This window comes from Besnoitia besnoiti (assembly GCF_002563875.1).
Source record: "Besnoitia besnoiti strain Bb-Ger1 chromosome Unknown contig00007, whole genome shotgun sequence".
Classification (NCBI taxonomy): Eukaryota; Apicomplexa; class Conoidasida; order Eucoccidiorida; family Sarcocystidae; genus Besnoitia; species Besnoitia besnoiti.
Genome location: NW_021703915.1, coordinates 530,502 through 553,531, shown reverse-complemented (window position 1 = coordinate 553,531; position 23,030 = coordinate 530,502). Strand labels below are relative to the sequence as shown.

Sequence of the window (23,030 nt, the reverse complement as noted above, 5' to 3'; positions counted from 1 at the left end):
TCGTAGGTGTAGCCGTGCAGTCTGTCTTGCACACGGTAAAAGTGTGGCAGCCAGATGTGGAGACCCAGAAACAACTCTAGTGGAAGACGTGCCTCTCTTCAATTTGTCTTTGGATATAGCATATCCGTTTTCGTTTCCCTGCCATCGTGTCTTGACTTCAACTCAAGTCGCTCGAATCTGCTGACGGCCAACGCACCGCGGACGTTGCCACATGTGCTTGGACCCGAGCAAAGTCGATGGCATTTGAGTCAGATCGTTTCCGGTGTGTCTAGAGATGTTTTCCTGTCTCTTCTTGAGCTCCCAGGCTGCCACGTAGAGCGGAGACGTTACATCACTTCATGAGCTCCAGGCGCGCCGCAAATTTCAATGCCTGCCCGCATGCAACGTTTTTGGCAGTGTGCTGTTCCCGGTGTTTTCCGTTTTCTTCGGGCTGCACACATCTGCGTAGCCGTTCGCATGCAACTGTGTAACCAGTATTTGTTGCCTTGAGCGCTTGAGAGTAGCAAGTGTCTGTGCGATCCTATCTAGTGGCACCTTTTCGGTGTATCGTCACAATCGAGCCCCTTCAGCTGCCTGGTCCACAGTTGCTCTTTGCACGGCTTCATCTTTGGCTTCCCCGCTCGTTTTCCCTTAATCCGTATGGCTCAGCCACTATGATGGGTGCCTTCGATAATCCTTCTCAAGCCGCGAATCCTCGCGTGGCGGCGGCATCAGTGCTGAAGGAGTTTGTAGACTCGCCTCCTAGCCCCCAAGCCCAAGAGGCACTAAGGCAACACATTAGTCCTGGCGAACTTGTCCTGCAGGCAGCCCAGACAGCTGCGGCCTCCGTGAGGGGAGGCAAAGCCGAGCTGGGTGAAAATGAGGAGAGTGAGGAGCTGCAGCTTGTTGTCAAAGCCCTACAGAAATGCCTGGCCTACGATGGCGTGCTGGAGAGTATCGTCCGCGAGCCACACGTAAGAGGAAACGCTACCTTGCGCCAGTCGAGGGAAGCCACACTGTCGCGCACACGGCACTCAGCTGTATTTCACCTTACTTTTCTGTCCTGGCTTCGTTCGGCTGCGGGGCGTTCAGTTCGCCCCGGTGGAAGCTGGTGATGCTTATAACGCCCGCGCAGATTATTCGTGTGGCCGCTCAATGAGTGCCTAGAACTCCGCCCACCTTTCCTTGATTAGCACACACATCGAAGAAAGGAATCGTGTTACCATGACGGTGGCAAAACGTGTATCTAGTTGTCGAGCAGCTCCGAGACGCCGTGGCGACTCAGGCAATTATGATTCCTCTGTCGGCGTAAGCTGTGCCTGTTTTTTCTTCAGCTCCGACCTGTTCTCCTTGAATCTGCAGAGAGCGGGAGCGCTTTACTCAGACGCCTTCTGGCGCAACAGATTTTCAAACTGACGGGGCAAGCGCGCACAGGTTAGTGTCACTCGGGGCTGTATGTACGCCTCGCTCGCTGGTTGAGTTCCCAAAATAAAATTCCACCTTTTAACTCTATTGACAGCAGTCGCCACTCTTGTTTACGCTAAAGTGCACCATACACCTGCGGATGGGGGGGGGTTGCCGCTTCAGCCTGGCCAGACACGCGTGTTGGTGCGCTGTAGAGATACGTCTGCTTCTTTTTCTGATTGCGAGCGACTGCGAGGTAGACGTTTGGAACTCGTCTTTCTCCCACCCGCTTCCTCTCGAAAGAAAAAAGCCCCCCATTCGCGGAGGCCTTCTCCTGTCTACTGTCCGATGTTCCCCTTGGGCTGGGGCTGGGAGGGGGGGCGGGGTCGGTCAGTACAGCAGAAGTCTGCTGTTGCGCGTTTTCGGGTTGCCTGGTGAGCTGTCTCTCCCCGGTTTCTAGTATTTGTTCGCTGCTACAGGCGTCTTACTCGCAGCGGAGGCGGGACTTTACCAGCTCCTTCCGGGGCTTCTCCGCGACCCCGACGTGGGCGTCGCAAGCGACGCCTCCAAAGTGATCCTGGCGAGCCTAGATGGGCCGGAGGGCGTCCAGCTGTTCACGTCGGAGGCTTTCTGGCAGGCGCTCACCGCCGCGGCTGCGTCTGACAACGAGGTGAGGGCGGCGTAGGCCTGCCGAGGCGTGGGGGGGCGCCAACATCCAGGGAGCAGCCGCGCCTCCGTAGCGGTTCCGCTTTTAACGACTTTGCGTGGTGGCGGCCGCGCCTCGATCGTGGGCCGCGGCGCCGGCGGACTTTTCGACATGCCGCGTGTGCAGGACTGAGTTACTTTCAGATGGTGAAGATTCGCGTCTTGGCGCTGTTCGTGGAAGCTGGTCGAAAAAGCGAGGAGCTGTTCAACAGCTTACTGGCGAGAGGCGCGTTTGCGCAACTGTTGAACGCCTTCATGACCGACGACCTGCTGCTGAAGATCTCCCTCATCTCTCTGATTGAACAGGTAGCACGTCTAGGCAAGATGCGCGAAGACGCCCCGGGATCTTGAGGTCCTTTGAACGGCTGATGACGCGTGTGCGTTTGATTTGCGACACACTGCCCAGTGCATTTCAGATGGCGAACGTTCCGCGAACTCGTCCCACGCACACCTTTGTACGTATATACATATATATATACATGTATATGTATGTATATGGGCGTCTCACATGGGCGGACAAGTCGTGGTCTGTTTGCGTGTACTTATATGTGCGCGTGCGTCAATAAACCTGGATTTGCGTTTTGAGACACGGCCGCTTTTTCGGTGAAGCTGCGATACCGGAAACAGTCCGTACCGCTGTAGGCTTCGTGTTTTGTCTTGTGTTTGTCTGAAGCTCGCGTCCTACCCGAGAGGGGCGAACTACATTGCGACGTCGTCGATTCCGCTGCGGCTCGTAGGGTACGCTTTCCGGGGCTCCAGATAGCACTCAGGGCTGTGGGGGGACGCCACGGTCCTGTAGCGGACGACGCGCCAAAGGGAGTAGTGAAGTGCCTCACATCTCAGTGCAGACCAAGGGCGGGCAGCATCACCAATGCAAGGAAGAAATTAGCCGCAGTCCTCAGCCAAAGGCCGCGCTAGCTAGGCACTTCTCGTCACCGCCGTGAAAAGGCTTCCCCTCCGCCATCGCCGCGTGTTTCCCTGCATGCGTGCTTTACTCATCTTCGTCCGTTTCCGCGTTGACCACCGAACATCTTTGTGGCTCTTTCCACGTGTGCCGAGAGATAGTCGGAGCTCCTTGCGGGCGGTTGCCCGTAAGATGCGTACATATATGTATCTGAATATGCATATGTATATATTTATATGTAAGTAGCCGGAATCATCTTGCTAGCAGGCCCTCACGCGGCTAAGAGTCAGTAGGTGAGTCTCGCTGAAATCCGTATGCCAAGAGTGGGGCAGCCTCTCACCCGCGCGTCTGCTCATACCAATGACTTGATTCTGGTGCGCGTGTGTCTCAGGGAACTTGCAGACGAATGCCTGGACGATACGTCGATGGTTTCCCTCGTCTACGTGATTGCCGAAGTGATCAAGCAGGTGAGGCCTCCGCGCAGCCAGCTGGAGCTTTCGGGCTTCTTGCTTGGCTCCTCTTCAGCGGGCAGCGTTCTGCGCGTCCCCGAATTGCAGGGGCGACTTCACACCCGTGGGTAGTCGATGATCCCCCTGGCCCCATGTTTCGGCGGACAGCCCAGCGCCGCGAGGAAGCAGCCGTGGTGCATCTGCGAGGCGGGCTTGCGGCGTTTTGCGTGCAGCAACCTCAGTTGGCCTCGGAGATGTTCGCAGCCAGTAACGGCCTTCTGCCGCGAACCCTTGAGGTGAGAGTCGCTCTTTTGAGGAGATCCTCGTCGTTCAGCGGGGGCCGCCCTTCTCTGCCTTTCTTCTCGGTCTGCGCCTGGCCGCTTGAGTCAGATCCGGCCTAGCTCTGAGTGGGCACGCACTGCATTCCCTGCTCTTGCCTGTAGAGCAGAATATGGTGTGGAGAGGAATCGGGGAGTACCTCGCCCGTCCTGCTTCAGGTGCCTTCCTCGCCTGCGTCGTCTACTTCGGTGACGCGAGTGCAAGAGACTATCAAAGCGGATGTCATGCTATGCGTCCAGCCTGTATACAAATGTCTGTTTTCCAGTATACGCTGGATACCACTATACTTTATGCACTTCACGTGCTGGTCACGAAAAGCGAAAGGCGTCGTACACCGCCGGCTGACGCGCGGTTCTGACGGGCTGCTTGTCTGTGCAGGGCCTCCTCAGCGTGTCTGGCGCAACTCCTCAAGAGAAGAATGAGCTCGTAAGGCCCGCAGCGAGGCGATCACACCCTAGCTGCGCGTATGTTGGGCTTCTCTGCTCGTATATCCTCTGGCGGCGGCTCCTTCGCTAAGTGTCACGCGCGGAAGGTCATTTGCGTTTACTCTGGAGGCGCTCCGTTTGGAGTGTCGCTGCTATGTGCGGGTTCGCATGGCCGTCTCGACTCTCCCCCGTCCTGCCTCCTCCCGGCGCGCTGGGGAACCTGGCCTCCGCTTAGGTTTAGGCGTGCGCAGGGGCTCTGGTGTCTCTTTGTCGCGCTCTTTGCTCTTAACTGCGTTTCGCTTCTCACGCGTTGTCGTGTCTGCGCCTCAGTGCTGCGCAATCGCTGCGTGGGGAAGCATCGCCGGCAGCGCGCCAGGCTACGCCGCCGTCTCGAAGGCCGTCCCCGAGTTCGCTGCGGAAGTGAGTTTCTCACTTGGCGCCGAGCAGTTCGAAAGAGCGCCACATGATTGCTGGTACTTTGAGATGAGGGTAGCGGCGAGGACGAGAGAGTGTGTTTCAAAGAAACGGGATGTTTAGCCGGAACTTCGCGTCTAAAGTGGGGGGAGGGGGGGACTGCGTCGTGGTCTGCGCCCCGTGTCGTTCCTTCTGTCGCTGGCGCCGTCAGCTTCAGAGTCAGCCACGTGTGGGAACTCGCCGCGTTTCTCTCTGCGGTCATCTCCTCGGCCGCCGCACTCGAGGCACGGCGGTGCTGCAGGTTGCTGGCGCGTTGTCTTTCAGATGACCGCTCATTTCTCGGGAGAGACGGAGGTCGCGAATTTGGCCATGGACGCCTGGACAAACGTCTTGAATGCGCTGTGAGGCTGCGAAAGAGAGGAACGGGGGGGGTGGCGTGCGTCGCCTGAAGTGGAGACAGTGTCGCGGGCGGCGCAGTGGTGGCCTGCTGAGAGCTCCGTGGAGCAACAGAGAAGCATGCTTCGTGTTTCGAACGGTTAGGTTGGTGGGAGCTGGCTGAGGCATCCCGCGTTAGGCCGCGACGACGCCCTGCGTGATCGCGTGCGTCCAGGGTCTCTCTAGGCGCGTTCCGCTCTCTTTAGCACCCGGTGAACTCTCCGCTCGCGTCGTGCTCACGGCAGGTCTGCGCACGGTGACTTGCCGGGATCGCTGGGGCCTACGTGAGCATCTGGTGCTGTGTGGTGTTTAGGTCCGATCCTCTAGGCCCCGAGATGACCGACTTCATGGGGCCTCTTGTTGAGGCGGTAAGCTTGCCGAGGGTTTCTAATGGGGATATAGCCTGCGGCTGCCATTTTTCGCTCTGCTGCCTTTCATCTGTGAGTCCGCCCTTGCGCGCTTCCTCGACTTGCGGATCCGCTTCGCCGTGTCGGCCGCGAATCGCCTTGCTTGCCCCGTCTCACTGCCGCCTTATTCGCCGGATGACTTGACGCGACGATTTCGCACGATAGGATGCAGCTTTCTTTTCCTTCCGAGTGTCCGCGCTGGGTCAGGGAGGGGGACGGGAAGGGCAGGGGATGATGAGCGGTTATTTTGGTTGACCTTTGACGCGTCCTGAGTTTCGCGGGCGAGGCCGACCACCCTTTTTCGGAGCTCTTTGCAGGCACTGAAAACGCACTTATCTCGGCCCTTTGGAGAGAGCAGAGTGCACTCGTATCCTCTTCTTAGAGGTAAGCACCTTGCAGACAGCGGTGCCTCTGCGCACGCACTCTCTGCCTCTTCGCAATTTATCCGCTGCACACGTGTCGCACAAGCCCGTCCCCCCCCCCCCCTTGCCCCTCCCCCCCAACGCGACACACACACACTCATGCGTAGCGTCTCTCGGCTTTATGTCGGTTCGTTGGCCTGTGAGCTCCTCGAGCTTTTCTATGCGTGGCTGGCCGCGTCGCCTTTCTCACACGCGTTTCTGCCGTATTCCACCCGGTTGACAACGCGCTGGGACCTTTGCTTTCGCACCAGTCTTGAGGTACGTGTATCTCCAGCTATAGTTATCCAGTACTGCGTGGATGTCTGGTTTAGGTTTATGTCTACTTCCTAGTGTCACTGCTTTCGTCGGCTATGTGCTACCAGGGGGACCCGCGTGCCTGCCTTTATCCTACTGGCGCGGTCGGTGTCTCTTTATGGCCTTCTGGATCAGTTTTAAGGATCAGTTTGAAACGCACGCCTGGCGCAACGGGCGACCCATCGGCCTCCCTGGGGCCAGGCGTCTCTGTCCCCTACCCGGAGTGCCCCTTTCTTCGCAGCCGCGGTCTCTGACCTCGCTCCGCGAACGCGCGCTCGAATAGGCTGGCATGCATCGCGGCGGCTGCAGCCCTGTTTGGGCTGTGCGCGCGGGCCTGTCTCTGATCCACCTGGTGTCGCGCGAGAGGAAAGGCCAACGAGACATGGACGCCGGTCGGTACCGCCTCGTCTGTTGGCCTGCTGCATGTGCGCACTCCTGGCGCCCGGGTCGGTGCCGTTGTGTGTGTCCGCAGCGCTCTGCAGATGGAAGCCCGCTGTCCGCGCGCTGTTTGCATCCGAGGAGCTCCGGCGCACTCTCGTCGACCCCTTTTCAGAAGAAGCAAGCGACGGTAGGCCCCAGAAACTTGCAGGCTGAGCAAGCGCGACGCGGAAACGGCGGCAAACAGCTCTGGCGGCGAGCACTGGCAGCGGCGGCTGGCGAGTTGTGCCCTGGCACGCCAGGGCGTGTTGACAGCATATGGGGAGGGTCGTGTAGTCACCCACGCGCAAGAGAAGTCCGCGGCCGACACGACTAGGGCGAGGCAGACATAGCGAACGAAGGAGCGATGCGGCTCGCTGACGCTGGGTGCGCGACACGTGGTTCAGGCCACAGCCTCTTCTCTTTCTTCGTGGGGGCCCCTGTATCTTTGTTTTCCTCGGCGCGATGTCGATAGTGAGGCTTCGTCGGGTGCAGGCCCTCGCTTGGCTTGTGGATCTATCGCCTGCAGTAGAGGCGTCTGCGTGCATGCTTGCGCAGCTCTGGAGAGGCGCTGCGCGTCTGCACGGTCGGTAGGCGCTCATGGCTCGTACCTTTCCTCGCGCTGTCTGAAGCAGACGCTCAGGCGTAAAATGGGATGCGTCAGCGCCTCAAGTTTCCCTCGAAATCACACCCCGAGTGCAAGCTGCATCTTTTGCGAAGTGCGGGCCTGTGTGTGGAATGCGTGTGTCGCGTGCAGCAAAATACGCAAAGAACGCATTTCTGAAGAAGCTAGTTGCAGATCACACCGAGTGGCTGGCTGCTCTTATTGGTAGGTTCCCGACGTCTGTTGGGTGGGGGGGAGTACGGGAGCGGGGACTCTGGCTGGCGCTCACGGCTGATTCTTGCTTGCAGCGTGCGAGAAAGAAATAGACTGGAATTACATATATGCCCAAGTAGGTAGTGCATGCGCATAGTTCCGTAGTCGAGAGACATATCAGCATGCAGACGCACACGGCGTGAAGATGTATTGTCAGATCCGCGATCGGCTGTGAGTCCGATTGGCAGGCCAGTCTCTACGTTCTGTCAAGTTGCGGCGTTGCCGTGGCTAAGATATGGACCTGGTTTCGTGCTAGCTCTGAAGGCCGTTCTCTGTCTCCCCCCAGCAGCAGTTCGGGGTCGGGGGGCCCTAGGTGTTAGCGTGCGGAGCTGTCCTCTCACATACGTGTATCCAGTTCCGTGTCCACGGTTAAGTGCCAGCCAGGCAAATACAGTGTACAGCCCCCCGCGCGACAGAGAGGCAGGGGAGTGCGCGGTGCCGTTGGCTCTTGCCGCCTCGGCGTGACTCGCAGTTTGTTCCTTCCTGCACATTCGTCTTCGGCATGTTGCGTTTGTGTAGACGAGGGATATCTATCCAAGCTAAAGACATTCGCCGATGCTGGGCCTTTCTACGTTCCGGCAGGTAAGCACCCGCCAGCCACGCTTCGCCTTCTGGCTTGTGGGTCGGGCGTTTCCCTGATTGCTCCTTCGCCTGTGCGCTGTCGTTATAGACCGCCGTGTGCGGTTTGAGCGTTCCTTTCCACGTCTGACGCTTGCCTGACTGGTGCCTTTTCATGGCGTGTTTTCGTTCTTGCTTCCTGAAGAGCGAAAACACGTTAGCCAGGTGCTTTGCGATTTCGTTTTTGTCGATGACGCTGTTTTCGGGGGATTGCATCAGCTGGCATCCGAGCCATGTCACCTCCACGTCGTATCGCAGGTCGCTGAACGAGTTCTGATTGTAAAGGGGCAGCCGGCGTCTCTCCGTTCCGTGATGGCCACCTTTTTGTTCTCCATTTGCATGGAGGGTCGGTGACGCGACAACGAGCCCTGAATGCAGCAACTGTCGCGCAGTCACTGCCTTCACTCGAAACCGATTTCTGCAGCCGCAAAAGGACGATGGTGCCTGGAGCGCCACGTTTGAGGGGGCGGCTCAGTGTTGGCATAACGGGAAAATCGCAGAAACTCGCGCGATGGCTCTTCTGCGCATTCGCTTGCGCTCAAGACTATTCGTCACGCACGAATTGCGCCGCAGCCGCTGAAGAGTGATGTCGTACGCTTCTCACGACCGGACTACGCAGTGCGGGATGTGTATTTGTTGCTCTGCAGGGGCAGCTGCCACGACGCTTGAAAGCACCTGGCTGTAAACAGGGCGCGCCCCCGGGGCTGGCAAGCTGTACCAGCGTGTGCCTGCGTACACGGCGTGTCTGGTGTGGACGCGAAGCAGGGCTTTTTCCATTTTGCGATTCCGTGCTGTTACCGACGGCTAGCTCTCTATTATTCCACGAGAGCAGCCACCACGAGTCGCCACGTGCGAATACAAGTCTGAAGGGAACAAACTGTATCAGCGCGGGATTCGCGCTCGGCAAAACCAACTGACCACATTTTGTTTTTTGCGAGACATGCGAACGTATGATTTCACGCATGGAAAGATAGACGCTGGCTGGAAGCCGTAGTGGAATCCGACCGCGACTCATGGTCAACACACTCGAGTCCCCGTAGGGACGTCGTGTGCTTCTGCGGATGACTCCAGGACGTCCAGCGCACAGAGCCTCGTTCCCTGTGAAGGGGGCATTCCACTCGCATACGTACTTACTATGAGAAAAACAGCGCGTCGATTCGGCTTGTAGACCACGCGAGTGACGCGCAAGACTGGGACTTGCGTCCCTGCCTTCGCATCCTGTCCCCTTTCATTTTCTTCTTGTCGTGTAGTCGAGTGTATCTGCCTCTCCTCGGGTCCTTTGAGGCTGTGGCGCCGCGGGATAACCACTGAGTATAGACTCGTAACGGCTCCGCGGGTAATGCGTTCCTGGCTCGGGCTAGACGGAGAATGACGTCGCGATTCTTCCGGGGTTAGCGCGCAGGCGGTAGTACACGCAGATCCTGGATTTATCAACGTGTACGCAAGGGTTCCCTGCCCACTCATCTTATCTACACATCCTTCGAGGGGCTGTGCTCTTGCCTTCTCTTAAAGCATATTCGTCTTCCTTTCAGATAGTCTGCCAGCATCGAGGGGAAACGCGTCCTGTCATAAGGCTCTGTGTCTTTCCATAGTGTACCGGAGGCGCCATGATCGACCGCGGCGTGCGAGGATCGGTGCCTGGCGCCTTCGGACGCTGGGCTGCGTACGAAGGCCGCAGAGCCCCTTAGGTTCACGGGCTGCAGCGGCGGCGGCCCACGTGATGTTGCATCCTCCAATGTGTCTCGAGTAACTGCGGCAGAGGCATTTAGAGGAATATGCCCTCCTCCCGCCGAATGCAATTCAGGGGCTGGCCGGGCTGGGAGTGGATTGCTGGAGCATGGACTTGCTTGGCCATCGTGGCGTTGTTCGCGGCCCCCAAGCCCGTTACGGTCGTTGGTCGAGCAGGATGAGATTTCAGAGGCTGGCTCCCTGGACACGCCCGACGCGCAAACGGGCATGAATCAACTCGTGGAAGACATAATAAGTCGTGACATTGACCTAACTCTAGCAATAAACACGTTAGACGCTTTTGCTTGGATAATACACACTTCAACGAACGAGAATATGGGTGTACCACAACCCCGCCCTGCTTCTCCAGGCCTGAACTTTGCTTTGTCTCAGCCTCCCGCTTACGAATAAGTGTGGCTTGCTCCTTGACCTGGTCTATCTGTGAGAGAAGCTCTTTTAATTCCCTTTCGAGTATCTCAATATCTCCGTTTCTCCACTCCGTGGGGTCTGACACCGCATCGGCTCTAGCAAATCTGGAGGCATCCTGTAACTGCTTTTCTGAAGCGAAGTGGTTCTCCGACTTCGAGTTTTTATGTATGTCTGAAGACAACGCTTGCGTAAATGCAGCCGTCGAGCCGTTAGTTCCAACTGCAAAGCGTTATCCATCATTTTCGGGGCGGGCATATTGACGCCAGGAAACGGACCGTTAGAAGCGTGTGACACCATGGCAAGTGTTTCCAAGACAGCGGGGCGTGCTGCGGCCTCAGCTTCCCCCATCGCAACCTCAGGCGCCCTGACCACTATATCTTTGCCCGCCTCAGGGTTAACACAGGCGGAACAAGACCTGTTGACTAGCTTGCGCTTCTCGTGCTCGAGTGTGTTGTATTCCTCGCCAAGTGCGTCCGGTGCTGCCGCCAGCAGATTCGTCTCGTACATTCTCAAGGGTCGCATCCGCAAAAAGTGCATGAATCTCTTTGATGCGTCGTGATATAGTGTAGCAAGATACACTGCCCAGGAGCTACCTGTGTTTTTCCCACACATAGTGTTGCAACACGAAAACATGCATCACAGTTTTCGACCGTTGCGTTATAGGTGTGGAGACGTGACGGCACAATGCCCCAAGGGTAGCTGTGCTGCTGCATACGGTTTGACTTCCATTGTGCTGTGATGTGGCGTCCGGCAAGGATGCCTCCACCACCTTCGGAGGAATCCTTTCTGCAAGAGGCGAACCTTGTCTAGCATTTCATGAAGGGGACGTACCGGGAAAGCTGTTGCGAAGTTCCCGCGAACACAGGTGGGAGAATTGCCACGTAGCACCCGCCAGAGAAGCCTTTGATTTACAGTGGAGGATATCGGGACAGCTTCGACTTCTCACACTCCGTCTTACTGCCAGTAGTAGCCTGCCAGCGCTTTGAGGAGGGGAGGAATGTGACAGGGCATCCTTAGCTTTCAGCATCAACAGGGGGAGCTGTAATGTACTGTTCTGAAACCTTCCCAGCTGGAGGTCTGACCCTCCAGATGGCCATCACCATGGACCCTATGTGCAGATGGGTCCCCTGCCTAGCGGATGTGTGGGTCACCAACGCATGTGAGATTACAACACAGTAGGAGCTGGGTTGTCCAGGGAATAAACACAATTTGCGCCACGCCCTCCCCGGTGTCTGTATCGGCACATGAGATTGTTCTCGACCCTTACGACAGACGCGAAGGTGCCAGAATATACGTCTGGTGGCTCGGGACTCATATACAGGGCAAGCAAAAGACATTCTGGTTACACCGAACGCTCGGACGAACGGGGTGTATCACGCAAGGGAGCCAAATGGGTCCGCCCTCCCGATTCCTTGGCGTCTGACGATATGGCCCACTTGAAAGCTTCCTGCACGCCTTACGACAGCAGCTGCTGATAAGCGCGGTTTTGTGTAAACACAGCTGGGTCGACGCAAGCAGAAGCAGTGCACAAGTCGTAGTAACAAACGTGTTTCACGCGTCAACTACTAAACCGCTACCTCTTGAACCATCTCCGGCAATCGTACGCTGCTCTTCTGGATGGGGTCAGGCGAACCGTCGCATTTCGTAGTGCAACCTCGCTGTTCTTTCACTTTTTGTGGCTGGCGCGCCATCTCTTCTCAAACAAACCAGGTCTCCTTGTGCTGCTACAGACGAGGTTTTGTTCGATGTGTGGCCTCTCCTTCGTGGCAGGAGAGCCCTGCTCCAAAAAGGAAGCACGTGTACGTTTACTTACTGTGTGTTCGGAGGCCTCCGGCGTGTCGCCCCCGGCCCGCCAGCAGACAGTTTTGGCACAAAAACGACCTCTTGCAAGCTCATACGGCCGATAATTCGAATAGGCGCAGGTCCATAGGAAGAAGGCGGTGAGAGGAGCCGTAGGACGTCCGAACGGATCACAGTTCTCTCACCAGAGGAGGCAGGCAACTCTCATCTTGATATGTCGGATAGATCCGCTTATGTTGCATCTCGCACACACCCCGCGATCCCATACGACCCCGGCGCCGCACAGATCGGGTATTCTCTGAAATGCGCTGTAGCTTGCAAACACTTAACTCCTTCCAATGGTGTATCAAGAGCCAGCGGTCGTCCGAGATGCGAACGCAGCGTTCCTCTGATTGCGCGGCACGCACATGCGCGTCACTGTCACACGCCTTCCAGGTGTGTCTTGCCGTCGGGACCTGCTGAGATGGTGTCAGCGGCTACCCACTACAACAGACCGCCACGCGACGGCGTCAACATTGGCAGAGACGAGGCCGATGTGCGCGTGAGTGAGCCCCCGGGACCATCTGAGCCGCCAACGGTCCGTCTCCATGGTCGACTGGCTGAGGGCGTGGTCGCGCCGCGAATATTACATTACGTTGAAGATCTTCCGGTGTGTGACGGAAGGGGTGACGGATACTCCAGTGCTTCAACTCCTAGCAGGTTCTAGGTTTTATCCTCCTCCGTGCAAAAAGGCGGAGAATCGATGTAGGTCGTCCATCCACTCCCGGGGGTGACGTTCTGCCGCTGCGAGGCCCTAAGGCAGGCAGCCGTGAAGAGCGCAGCAGGCAATCGTGTCCTTTCCACGAGTAGTTATTCCAGATGTCGGTGGTTATTCATCCACCTTAGCGCGGAGAAAACTGTTAGAATGCGTGCCGCACCGCCTCGCATTGTGGAGAGAGCCGTGACGGTACGCGTGTGCCGTAGCAAATATGCAAGGTTCGGAGGAGCATTGCCTGTGCAAGAACGAGGCTCAAATGGAGGGGAGATTCAACCGTGTGCTAGAAGAATGGTACATACTCACGCAGCCGGCCAGCCGAACCGCATTTTCCATGCCCCTATTCACAGTTTCTGTTCGGGGTTATCGATCCGTCTGTCGCGACCGGGTGGTGACGCGTGTTTCTGTACGACGCGTTTTGCCCCTCCTGGTAGCGGAAAGAAATTGTGCCAGCTCTGCGCTCAGCGGAGACGGCAAGCAAAAACGACACACATTGGACAGCCGCGGCCTCTGGGGTGACGCGTACGAGGCTTCTCTCTCTGCTGCCTCACCACCTCATAAAGCCCGTTTACCCCTTCTATTCTATGCAGAACTCGTTATTGGCATACCTTTGTTTGCACCCCCAAAACCGTGAAAGGGATCACCGGGTCGTAAGCGTGTTGAATGCTAGTAGTTTCGGCGAGCGACGAGGGATCGCCGCCGCAGCGAAACATTGAGGGGCGCCAGACGATTGCCGTCGATCACAACGAGTGGCTACTGCGGTCACCAGACACGAGACGCAAGACAGAGAGCGGGCAAGGCAACAAACTTAGCCCTCGCATGCAATGCCGGCCAGGTAACTACTGGCGCTACCTCAAGAATATGAAGAGCCGTTCTGAGGGGCCGCGGCGGCAATATCACTTGCCAGGCAAGCGCGCAAATCGTGCCTGGCTTACCCGAGGACTAGACCAACTAGCCTCACGTGTCCCGGCGAACCCGCGGGACGAATGGCCAGCGGCGCCCGAAGGGTGCAGTGGTGACGCCCCAACAAGCTGTCATCTCTGCATGCATGCGATGCTGAGGATCCTTTCTCTGTAGCTCCCGACAGCGTAGAAAGGAGGCTTCAGGCGTCCCGGCCCGCCTCCTCCACGTGGTAGGGAGGTGACAGTAATTTCGGTCAAGCGGCACGCAGAGGTGTGTCGGGTCTTGCCCCTTTTTTCTGTAGAGCCGGCACGGGGCCGGCACGCACACAGTCGGAGAAGCCACAGCGGCTCATGTGTTCTCGGTGTCGGGAGTTCGTGTCCTATCTTTGCGGGAAGCGAACTGTGCATAATGGCTTTCCCTGCCTCAAGTACTTCAGTGCGTCATCTCCTTGATTCCTCTGTTTACTCGCTGCTCAAAGCCTCTTGGCCGAGTCCGCTGCCGTCTGGCCGCTCGGTAGACTGGGTTCTTGACCAGCTTCTTGTCCCTCCACCGGTCACCACACTTCGCGTGAATGCGGTAGGCCCGCAGGCGGTAGAAGAAGCCATTGTTACTGCAGAAGAGTTTTTCCGCCCGAGGGCTGTTCGTCGTCACCCTCTTCTTGATGACGTGTTGATCATTTCCCACGAGGCTTGCCGCCCCCCTGAGCGCGCGGCTGCCACTCCTGGAGTCGCCGAGAGTATATCCGAGACACAGCTTGGTGCTGCGGGAAGCCGTGGTGGTGAGTGTCGCCTCATTTTGTCTGAAGATGGAGGCAAGTCACTGAATCGTGGGACACACTGTCGCGGTTGCCCCGAAGCGGGAGATGCGGCTGCTGTTGCCCGCGCGCAGCAGGCGGCGCACGACCGCGGTAGCGAAGGGTGCACTGCCGTCCATACCAACGGCGAGACTCTGCCCCGAGATGGCATGCAGGACAGGCAGCAGAGCGGCAAGTACCCTCTGATTCTTGTAGACAGACGATGTGGTCAAGCCGTTCTGCGCGGCGCGCATGTCTTCTCGGCAGGCGTTCTAGCCTCCGAGCCGCACCTTAGAGTGGGGGCGGTGGTCGAAGTGTACACTTTGCCTAGGCGCCTTAGGCAGCCGGAGCCCCCGGAGGGCTGTCACCGTGCGCAGAGAGCTGACACGCGTAACAGTGTATCACCCCCCAGCCCTACCTGTGGCTGCGGGGGGGATTGTCGATTGGCGCAGCACCGGGAGCCGCGACAGCATCTGCAACTGGCTCGTGAGCGACAGAGTGGAGAGAACCTGCGAGAGCTCAAATGCACAAGAGGGACAGAGCCGGAGTCCTCAGAGGCTGGGGACTCAGGTACCTACCACAACGACGATTGGGGCCTCTCGTCTATCCTGCGGGGGACATACCTGCGCGCATCTCTTCCTGAACGCGTGAGGAGATCAGGGCTGTTTTGTGGCCGCGGCATTCTGCACCAAAACCTAGGCGAGGTGTACGCGAAGAAAGAAGGCGTTGCTATTGAAATGGAGGGGTATGTCTGCGGGCGTAGACCACGCAAACAATTTCTGACATGAACAAGCTCCGCGCTGCGTGTCCATGCCGCTATAGACAGCTTTGTTGAGGCATGGAACGTGCAATTTTTTCACCGAACTCCTTTTCGGCTGCGTGTGGGTTCGGGGGGGTGTCTCATTTCTGGCCTGTATCCCTTTTGCCTTGGCAGCCACTCTAGCTGAGGAATGTTAGCTGCGCATCGTGTGGTCTGAGAACATCGGGGGATCTACGTCGCATAATGTTGCAGAGCCTCCCACTCGGTTTTTTCTGAAGATTCGCACCGCTTGTCTCATTGTCGCACTCCTTTTTCCAGGGCAATTGATCTCTCCAGCCTCCCGTCATGTCTGGTGGCACAGAATCTTCCGTCAATCGTGGTGGGGCATGTTCTCGCCCCTCAGCCAGGAGAAAAAGTTTTGGACATGTGCGCGGCTCCTGGTGGTAAGACTCTTCATCTGGCGACTCTCATGAAGGGCCAAGGCTGGATCGTCGCAGTTGAGCGCTCGAAGACAAGGACTCAGAAGCTGCGCAGATTTCTTGCTTCGTCGCCGCATGCGGCTATCGTTGAGGCAGTGTGCGGGGATAGTGCCAAAGCGACGTGGAAAAGCGCTCGGATCCAGAAAGAAGCTGTATGCGGACAATGTCTGGATGGGTACTTCGACAGAGTGCTTGCAGACGTTCCTTGCACCGCCCTAGGCCTACGACCCCGCATCGATTTTGAAGGCCTCGACGCCGCTGCCGTTTTATCGGCCGCAGCTTACCAGCGCGAGTTTCTGGCAACAGGCTGTCGGTTGCTGAAAACCGGTGGGACTCTTGTATATTCCACATGCTCCATCTCGAAAGAAGAAAACGAAGGGAATGTTGCATGGGCTCTTGCTCACCTGCCACTGGTGCTGGAGCCCGCGGCACCGTTCGTTGGCAGTCGCACGGTGGAGTGCGTGGATGCTGCCACCCGCCTACTTTCCGCAGCAGATGCCGAAAAGCTTCAGCGTTTCTGTCCGTCAGCGGATAGTATCGGATTCTTCATTGCAAAATTCCGAAAGACTACGGTTCAGTCATCAGTAATATAGAGCAACCACGTGGAGAGTCAGGCGCTGTCGGCCCAGATCTGTACTGTGGAAATCCATCCCGGCTGCGCGTTCCGATTTGTTGCAGCCATATTTCATGAGGGGGCGGGAAAACACAGTGTGTCTACGGATGGGCAAGGCTGTAGCACTTTTAAAGAGGTACCGTGGTGCAAAGCAAGAAAAAACCAATATAGTTGGCAGTTTGCTCGGCTTGGCAAAAGCTGCCGCTACTGGAGAAACACCAGTACTGTATGCTGTAGCAATAGTCTGGACGAAATATGCAGCACCCCTTCCCCCATCTGTCTAACCGTCATGCAGGTCAACGTAGCTGTCGTGGTACAGCTGCTGAAGACTTGTCACGAAAAGGTTTATGCACATGGCAAGCGCCGAGAGAAATCGCGCGTTTGAGTGCCGCGGTCCGTCCCTCGCTGTGCGACGGAGTGACTGCTTCCCAACAAGGAATCACAGGTGTGACCGTTCAAAGAGGTTAATCAGGCAGTTTTATGAGTTTTTACACGGCTGCGCCACCTGAGATAGGAACTCGATCACACGGCGTACGAGCAGCACGAGTTGTATCATCGACATTCCAGGAGGCGCTATTGAAACGATTAGAAATGCAATTCATTAAAAAGTCAGTTATTTGTCCGTGGCGCCGCACACTCCTCGAGCAGGCAATCTCCGTCCTGGCTGGTAGCCCCTCCCTACTCGTTCTCACATCCAGTCGAAGATCTCCTTCTCAGCAATAAAGCGAAAGAGGCGGTTACCTTAGGAAGAGCCTGCTGATTTAGAAGCGAGGACTGCGGGTCGGACCTCGCGTCGGGTTACGTGGGTGCCCTCCTGCTCACTGGTTTCACACACCTGAACCAACCTGCAGCCATTGCGCGCATGGTCCTTTCAATTGCCTAAACCGGCGAGAGCTCGTTGCGCAGCGGGAGACCTCATCACGCGGCATCCGCTCCGGTAACCTGATCAATTGTCAAGGGTGTCCGCTCGTCGACAGGTGCGGGTTTTATGAGAGTCGTGACGGTGCCGTAAGCAGCCCCAGATGACATCAAAGACAGGAAGATGTGCAGTCCCGTGAAGATGATCCAGAAGATTGAAAAGTACGTGAAACAGACCACAAACATGGATATGATGGAGAGAATAAAGCTAATCGTAAAGGCAAGGATTGTCACACTGACCAAGGAGCTTGTTTTGCACGATTCGAACGTGACGATGAAGCCAACGATGCATCCAGTCAGACCAACACCCGTGGTTGCAGTCAACCAGCCCATCGCGGCAGGTTTGTATCCATCCGCCGTCACTTCCTTCGGCATCTGCGTCAATAAATAGATACACATGATGCCGTAAATTATAGCAAACCCACGCAAACCCAGTTGCGATGCTCGCACCCAGGCTGCTTTCTTTGCCAATGGCTCGGGAGTCGCAGGGACTTGAGATGTGTCCTCCATGATGGTAAGACCTCAATTTCACACCCAAAGCTTCGGTTTTGTTCTTGGGAGACACAAGGCCGGTCCCAGTGAAAAATATTTAATGGGGAAAGAAGCGGAGCGAAGTCTGCTGCGGGCCCGATATGGACGAGAAGGTCCTTCGACTTGAGAATGAAGATGAGACCTAACGATGGGGCTGCGGTGTGCCTCTAGAAAACGGTAAATGATTCGGAAACGAAGTATCGCAATTGCGCGTAAGGACGCTCGGAATAATCTCACAGAAATGCCTGGTGTTTAGTGAGCGGCATCTATGGCATTGTACTAGCGTGTCGCCTTTCAATATCTTAGAGTAACAGGCGGGAGTCGCCCTCCGAAATTGCGAAGCGCGGGGGCCGAGACAATAGAAGAGGACACAAGAATGGGTAAAAACCAGCTTTTAGGCCGGAATATGGCTCCCGCGTTGCTTTTTGCTCCCTTTTGCTCCCGGCACGGAGAAAAAGTGACAGCGGTCTTGAGTGGCGCGACACTCTTCAGACAGGAAGACAGCGGTAGCGCAACGTTTTTCCCTGAGAGCTCGCAGCCGCGGCCCACGGGTCTGCTCGAGAAACCCGTCGTGGCAAGACATGCGTGGTCAAGCATCCCTTCGCTGGCCTCCGATGATATCAACCTGGAAGAAACGGAAATCGTGTGTGCGTCCCGTGGAACAATGAAACAATATTGTTCCGTCACACAAGTGTTCCCGCGTGTCTCTTGCAAGGAACTACAATATGTGCGATAGTCTTGGGTGCGACGCGGCTATCATGGCGGCATTCATGCATCAGTTGTTTGGCGCCACGCACCTTGGTGGATACAAAAGGAGCAACTGACGCATTTGCCGCAGTAAAACGTTTCACTACTGTGAATGTTGCAACGCTGGTCGACCCGAAGGGATTGCTGCTACAGATATTACAGTTTCGCACGATGCGAAATGAGGAGCGTCCTATCGACATGAAACAGCACCAGTCCGAAGGGAGTGTAGCTAAGCCCGCAGAGTGGATTGTGGTTTGGGTCGTGTGTGCGCCTCTACAGGCAGTTTTCAGCCGCTCACGACGAAGTAGCAATAAGACATTTGCGAGGCTGAACTCGATGGGAAAGTGTAGCGCAACAAGCAGAGCACTCATTCTGCAGGCGGCGCCCAACGCCACTATCAGCGTCCAACAACTGTTGACTGCTATCCGTTCCAGCGATGTTTACTGGCAGGGTTGTCCGTACGGGGTCGTTGTGGGCTACAACTGATTTTGAGAGCTAGCGAATAGCGGAGATGAAACTGCAATGCGATGCGAAGGAGGCGGTAGAAGTGGACGCGGGAAAGTGTCGGGGGCGCCCGTCGTGTGTTGACCCATAATAATCGCACGAACGCCGACATTGGCGGCGAGCCTGCCCCGAACAGCTGCACAGCGTAAAATATGTGTTGCAACCACCATCAGGAGAAGCCCCTGCAGTTTTCTGAGTTCCGCTTGAAATGCTACGTGTGAAGTTGTGGTCCAACATCGCGAGGTGCGACGCCGGCGCAGCTGCCCTCTCCGACCTGTTCTTCACGTCAACTCAGACTGTCAAAAAAGAAAACTAGAGGTGTCGCACTGGAGACTCAAACATGCTGTGTCGCGAAGCGCTTCGCAGCATCTTCCACTCCTGACAAGGCATTTGCATGCGTTGCGGAAGCAGCTGCTACCTACAATGTTGCACGACACCTCGATGGAAAGGTGCCCTTGCACCTGATCTTTTTGCACGGGGGATTTTGGAATTGCGCACGATGTCTGCACACACGCACATCCACCCGTCAACTCTGAAGATTCGATGTGCTTTACTGTCGCAGTGAGGCCTAGGAGGCTTTCAAACGGTAATACTAAAAAAGTGCAGGTCATACGCATGCAGCGGAAGCCGAATACGCGGAAACGATGTGTCAAGGGAGCTTGACCAGAAGTAGCGCACCATATGGCTCGGATCACAGGAGCCCCAATAAAAATGAGCCTAGGGGATCTAAACGCGCATTCTGCTCCCCGAACTCTGTGTGGCATCTCTACCCCCTTTCAGATTGCCCGAACGGCGTCATGTTTTTCAGAGGCACAGATGGACTCAAATTGAATGTTCTGCGCATTTGCCGAGCGGTCTAAAAAACGTCGCTTTCGCATGTGGTGTCCTCGGTCGAGCGACTGCCTCTCTAAAATTCTCGCAGGATAGTGCGTTGTCACGAGGCAAACTAGAAGCAGAGTGCACCCCTAGTTCTCAAAGCATACTTTGGAAAGCAAACAAGGCATCGCATATCGCCCAAGAAATACGCCCTGCTTGCCAGGTCCGCTCCTCAGGACACCTTTTGGTCGGGGACATCCGGATGGAACCGTAGGTTGAATCTTCAATCTCGAAGAGGCGGTCCCTCTTCTCCATGTTTAGTTTGAGTGCCATGTTGGTGCGTAGCGAAATCCTGCTCAGTGCCGGTTCTGACGCCAAGTAGCACTCGTTTCCACTGCATTTTCGAGTCTTTTGAGGGAGTTGTGGACCGACATTAGGCTGCCTGCAACTCATCTCACGAAGAGTTTGACTGCGGTGGCACTCTAGGCAAGGAGACCTGCGGGGGGGCAGCCGCCGATGTCTGAGCATTTTGCGTCAAGACATGTCGAACGAGGGGCTCGCACCCCGACTCTCAGAGCATGCAGGAAGGAATCCACGGAACGGGATGGCGCATTTGACCGGACACGAGCAAGATGGCGAATTGGCGTCCCATCTCCCTTCACTTTCCTCCACTGCAGAGCGGCGATCTGCCTTTCTTCGTCTCACTGAGGATCTTTTACGCCGCGGGATCCTCCATCCCGATTCGTTGACAGAGGAGTGTGATGGGGAAAGGCACACGTTGCTAACCGCTGCAATCTGTGAGGGCAGTAGGGTAGAAAAAAAGAAAGCCAAAGCCTTGCTTGAAAGAAAAGCTTCAAGCGCTTTGGCAGTTCGGGTGCCTGGGTTTTGGTCCTCTTTAAAAGCAGTCCCACTGGATGCTCTAGGCGTTGCCGGCAGAACGCTGTCATCAAGCTTCCGCAGGCTTTTTTCAAACACATCTGTAGAGTTTGAAAAAAGCCCGCGGAAATCCCAAGAGGAAAGCTGGGTCCGCGAGGAATGTGAGAGTTCCAGCGAGGGCGAAATATCAAACCCCTTCGACCTTCTGCAACTTCTTCTGGCGGCAGGAGCCAGCCTCCACGTTGCAACTGGAACAGGTTTATATCCCCTTCAAGTTGCCATTGAACGGAAAAGCCTGAAAGTAAGGCCTGAAGTCCGAGGGAAAATCGCGGTGCTGTACTGCTGATCTGTGCGTATTGGGCTAGAGAGCTCCCTTTTTTTTTCTATGCTGTAACGTGATAAGAAATGTGTTTGGAATGGAGTGAAGCCTTAGCATGCAAGTAATGTACGGCAGTCCGCGAGTCCGTGGTGACGCCCAGGATAGATATGTTGCGGCCAAAGCCACCGGCTGACACGGCTGCACCTAGGCTCGATTTCAGCAGGATACACAAGGCATGAGTCGGCGGGAGCCGGTTGCGAGCAAGAACGGCGGACGAATCTTCTAGCGCTCATATTCCAGAACATATTCCAGAACAGCGCAACGCAGGCAAGTATTAAGAACACTGGGTGTTAAATAAAGGGCTGCAAGTTCACGTTCCGATTCTCTACATGAGTGAAAAAGTCCCTTCACTTACTTGACGGTTTCCATTGTTCGTTTGCGTTATTGCCGTAGGCGACACTTCTTCTTCTTGCTTGCGGCCCATGCTCGTCGGCGTCGGACTTCCCCTTGCCCAAGGGGTTGTCGCCTCTTCATCTGGCTGTATCAGAAGATTTCCTACCCCTGATCCATGTTCTCCTTCGGCACTCTGTACCCCCGCTGACCTGCGCCTCTTGTAGACGGCACCGCTCTGAACAGGATCGTAGCTTTTCCCGCTGCCACCCCGCCCTTCTTCCCCAAGCCCCAGAAACGGCGTCCTCGCGGGAAGATACAAAGCGGGCTGCGGCTGCTTCTGCGACGAGGGCAGGGAGACCGCAGGGATACCCGTGCGCCCCAACACTTGCTTTCTGCTCGGAGTGCCTCGTGAACCTTCCTGACAGCCGCGGGCAGCCGCCGCTGTTCTTTTGCAGGTCCCACGAGAGCTTCCGAGAGCTGTTCCAACATGGTGCAAATCTGCTGCTGACGAACAGAGATGGCCAGACTGCACTGCATGCATTCGTCTACAGCTACCGACGAAACAGATCCCTGTGGACTGCCAGGAGACACCACTCAGAACCGCAAGGATCCGGACGCCATGATCATTGCCCCTACTGTGATAGAGACTGCGGGACACACCTCTCGCCCTGCGTTCAAAGCGATGAAGGAATCGCTCTTCGCCCGCCAGGATGGCGCCGATTCGTGAAGTGTATGTCCACAGCTACAGAAGGCGACGATGGCCGATGGCTATGCGAAGAGATCATTCGCCTTGTGGGCGACGCGACCGAGCTGCAACAGACACAGCGGCAAGAGCTGTGCCACAGCTCGTGCAGATTAGAGGTCTCTGCGGTCAAAGGGGAAATCCGCGGACAGGAGGAGGCGAGCCCCGTAAAGTGTCCGCGGCACTCCGGCATGGAAAGAAAGGACTGCTTGCCACGGAAAGGGGGGGAGACGCAGGCCTTTGCGCGCGCCGATCCAACACATCCCACGGGATGGATTTCCGAGGATGCGCTTACCGGGTCTCAACAATTGATACGACGAAAAAGAAATCCCAGCCAAGGCGGAGCTGACACAGAATACCGTTCTACCATTACCGACACAGCGGGTGAGCAGACGCTGGGCCCGACCGGCCGAACGAGGACAGCATCTCCGCAAAGCCTTGAAGAATTCATCAACTGGCAAGACAAGAGGGGGTGGACAGCGCTGCACGTCGCCGCCTTCCTCGGAAACACAGAGTTGTGCAAAGTAAGGAGGCTATCCTGCGTGGTTAATCACGGCTTGGCGGAATCAGAGCTGCATCGCCAATCGAGCAGTCTGGAGCAGCCCCTATGACAGCAGTTACATGAGGCGATACATAGCGAGGGGCAGGGCCGATCTGCACAAGGCCTAGCAGTTTACGCTGTTCACTTTTGTACTGCCTCGCTGCTGAGAGGCCACGCCTGAAACAGGCGTCGGCGTTGTCGCTCCGGACTGTAGTTATTTGACACCATCAGGGGTGGCCCTGAACAGCAGTCAGCGTCGGAGAGTGACAGGGGCGCGTTCAGGTTTCAACACTCG

The 23,030-nt window shown here is 56.5% G+C and overlaps 3 protein-coding genes across 3 annotated transcripts; 2 read left to right on the top strand and 1 right to left on the bottom strand.

Annotated features, from left to right (window-relative positions):
• Positions 1-653: 653 nt before the first annotated feature.
• Positions 654-8,160, top strand: BESB_071060 (uncharacterized protein; the record flags this gene model as incomplete). The annotated part of the gene is made up of 15 exons (XM_029365479.1): positions 654-953; positions 1,314-1,413; positions 1,863-2,053; positions 2,233-2,394; positions 2,762-2,826; positions 3,384-3,459; positions 3,675-3,737; positions 4,159-4,206; positions 4,536-4,625; positions 4,944-5,020; positions 5,368-5,422; positions 5,779-5,845; positions 6,650-6,745; positions 7,352-7,423; positions 7,991-8,160. 15 exons carry the CDS (start codon positions 654-656, stop codon positions 8,158-8,160), a joined length of 1,632 nt encoding a protein of 543 aa, XP_029217963.1.
• A 5,951-nt stretch (positions 8,161-14,111) lies between these two features.
• Positions 14,112-16,328, top strand: BESB_071050 (NOL1/NOP2/sun family protein; the record flags this gene model as incomplete). Its single annotated transcript, XM_029365478.1, has 2 exons — positions 14,112-15,241; positions 15,575-16,328. The coding sequence occupies 2 exons, from the start codon at positions 14,112-14,114 to the stop codon at positions 16,326-16,328; spliced, it is 1,884 nt and encodes a 627-aa protein (XP_029217962.1).
• Positions 16,329-17,266: 938 nt separating this feature from the next.
• On the bottom strand, positions 17,267-17,776 carry BESB_071040 (uncharacterized protein; the record flags this gene model as incomplete). Its single annotated transcript, XM_029365477.1, has 1 exon — positions 17,267-17,776. One exon carries the CDS (start codon positions 17,774-17,776, stop codon positions 17,267-17,269), a length of 510 nt encoding a protein of 169 aa, XP_029217961.1.
• Positions 17,777-23,030: the final 5,254 nt, after the last annotated feature.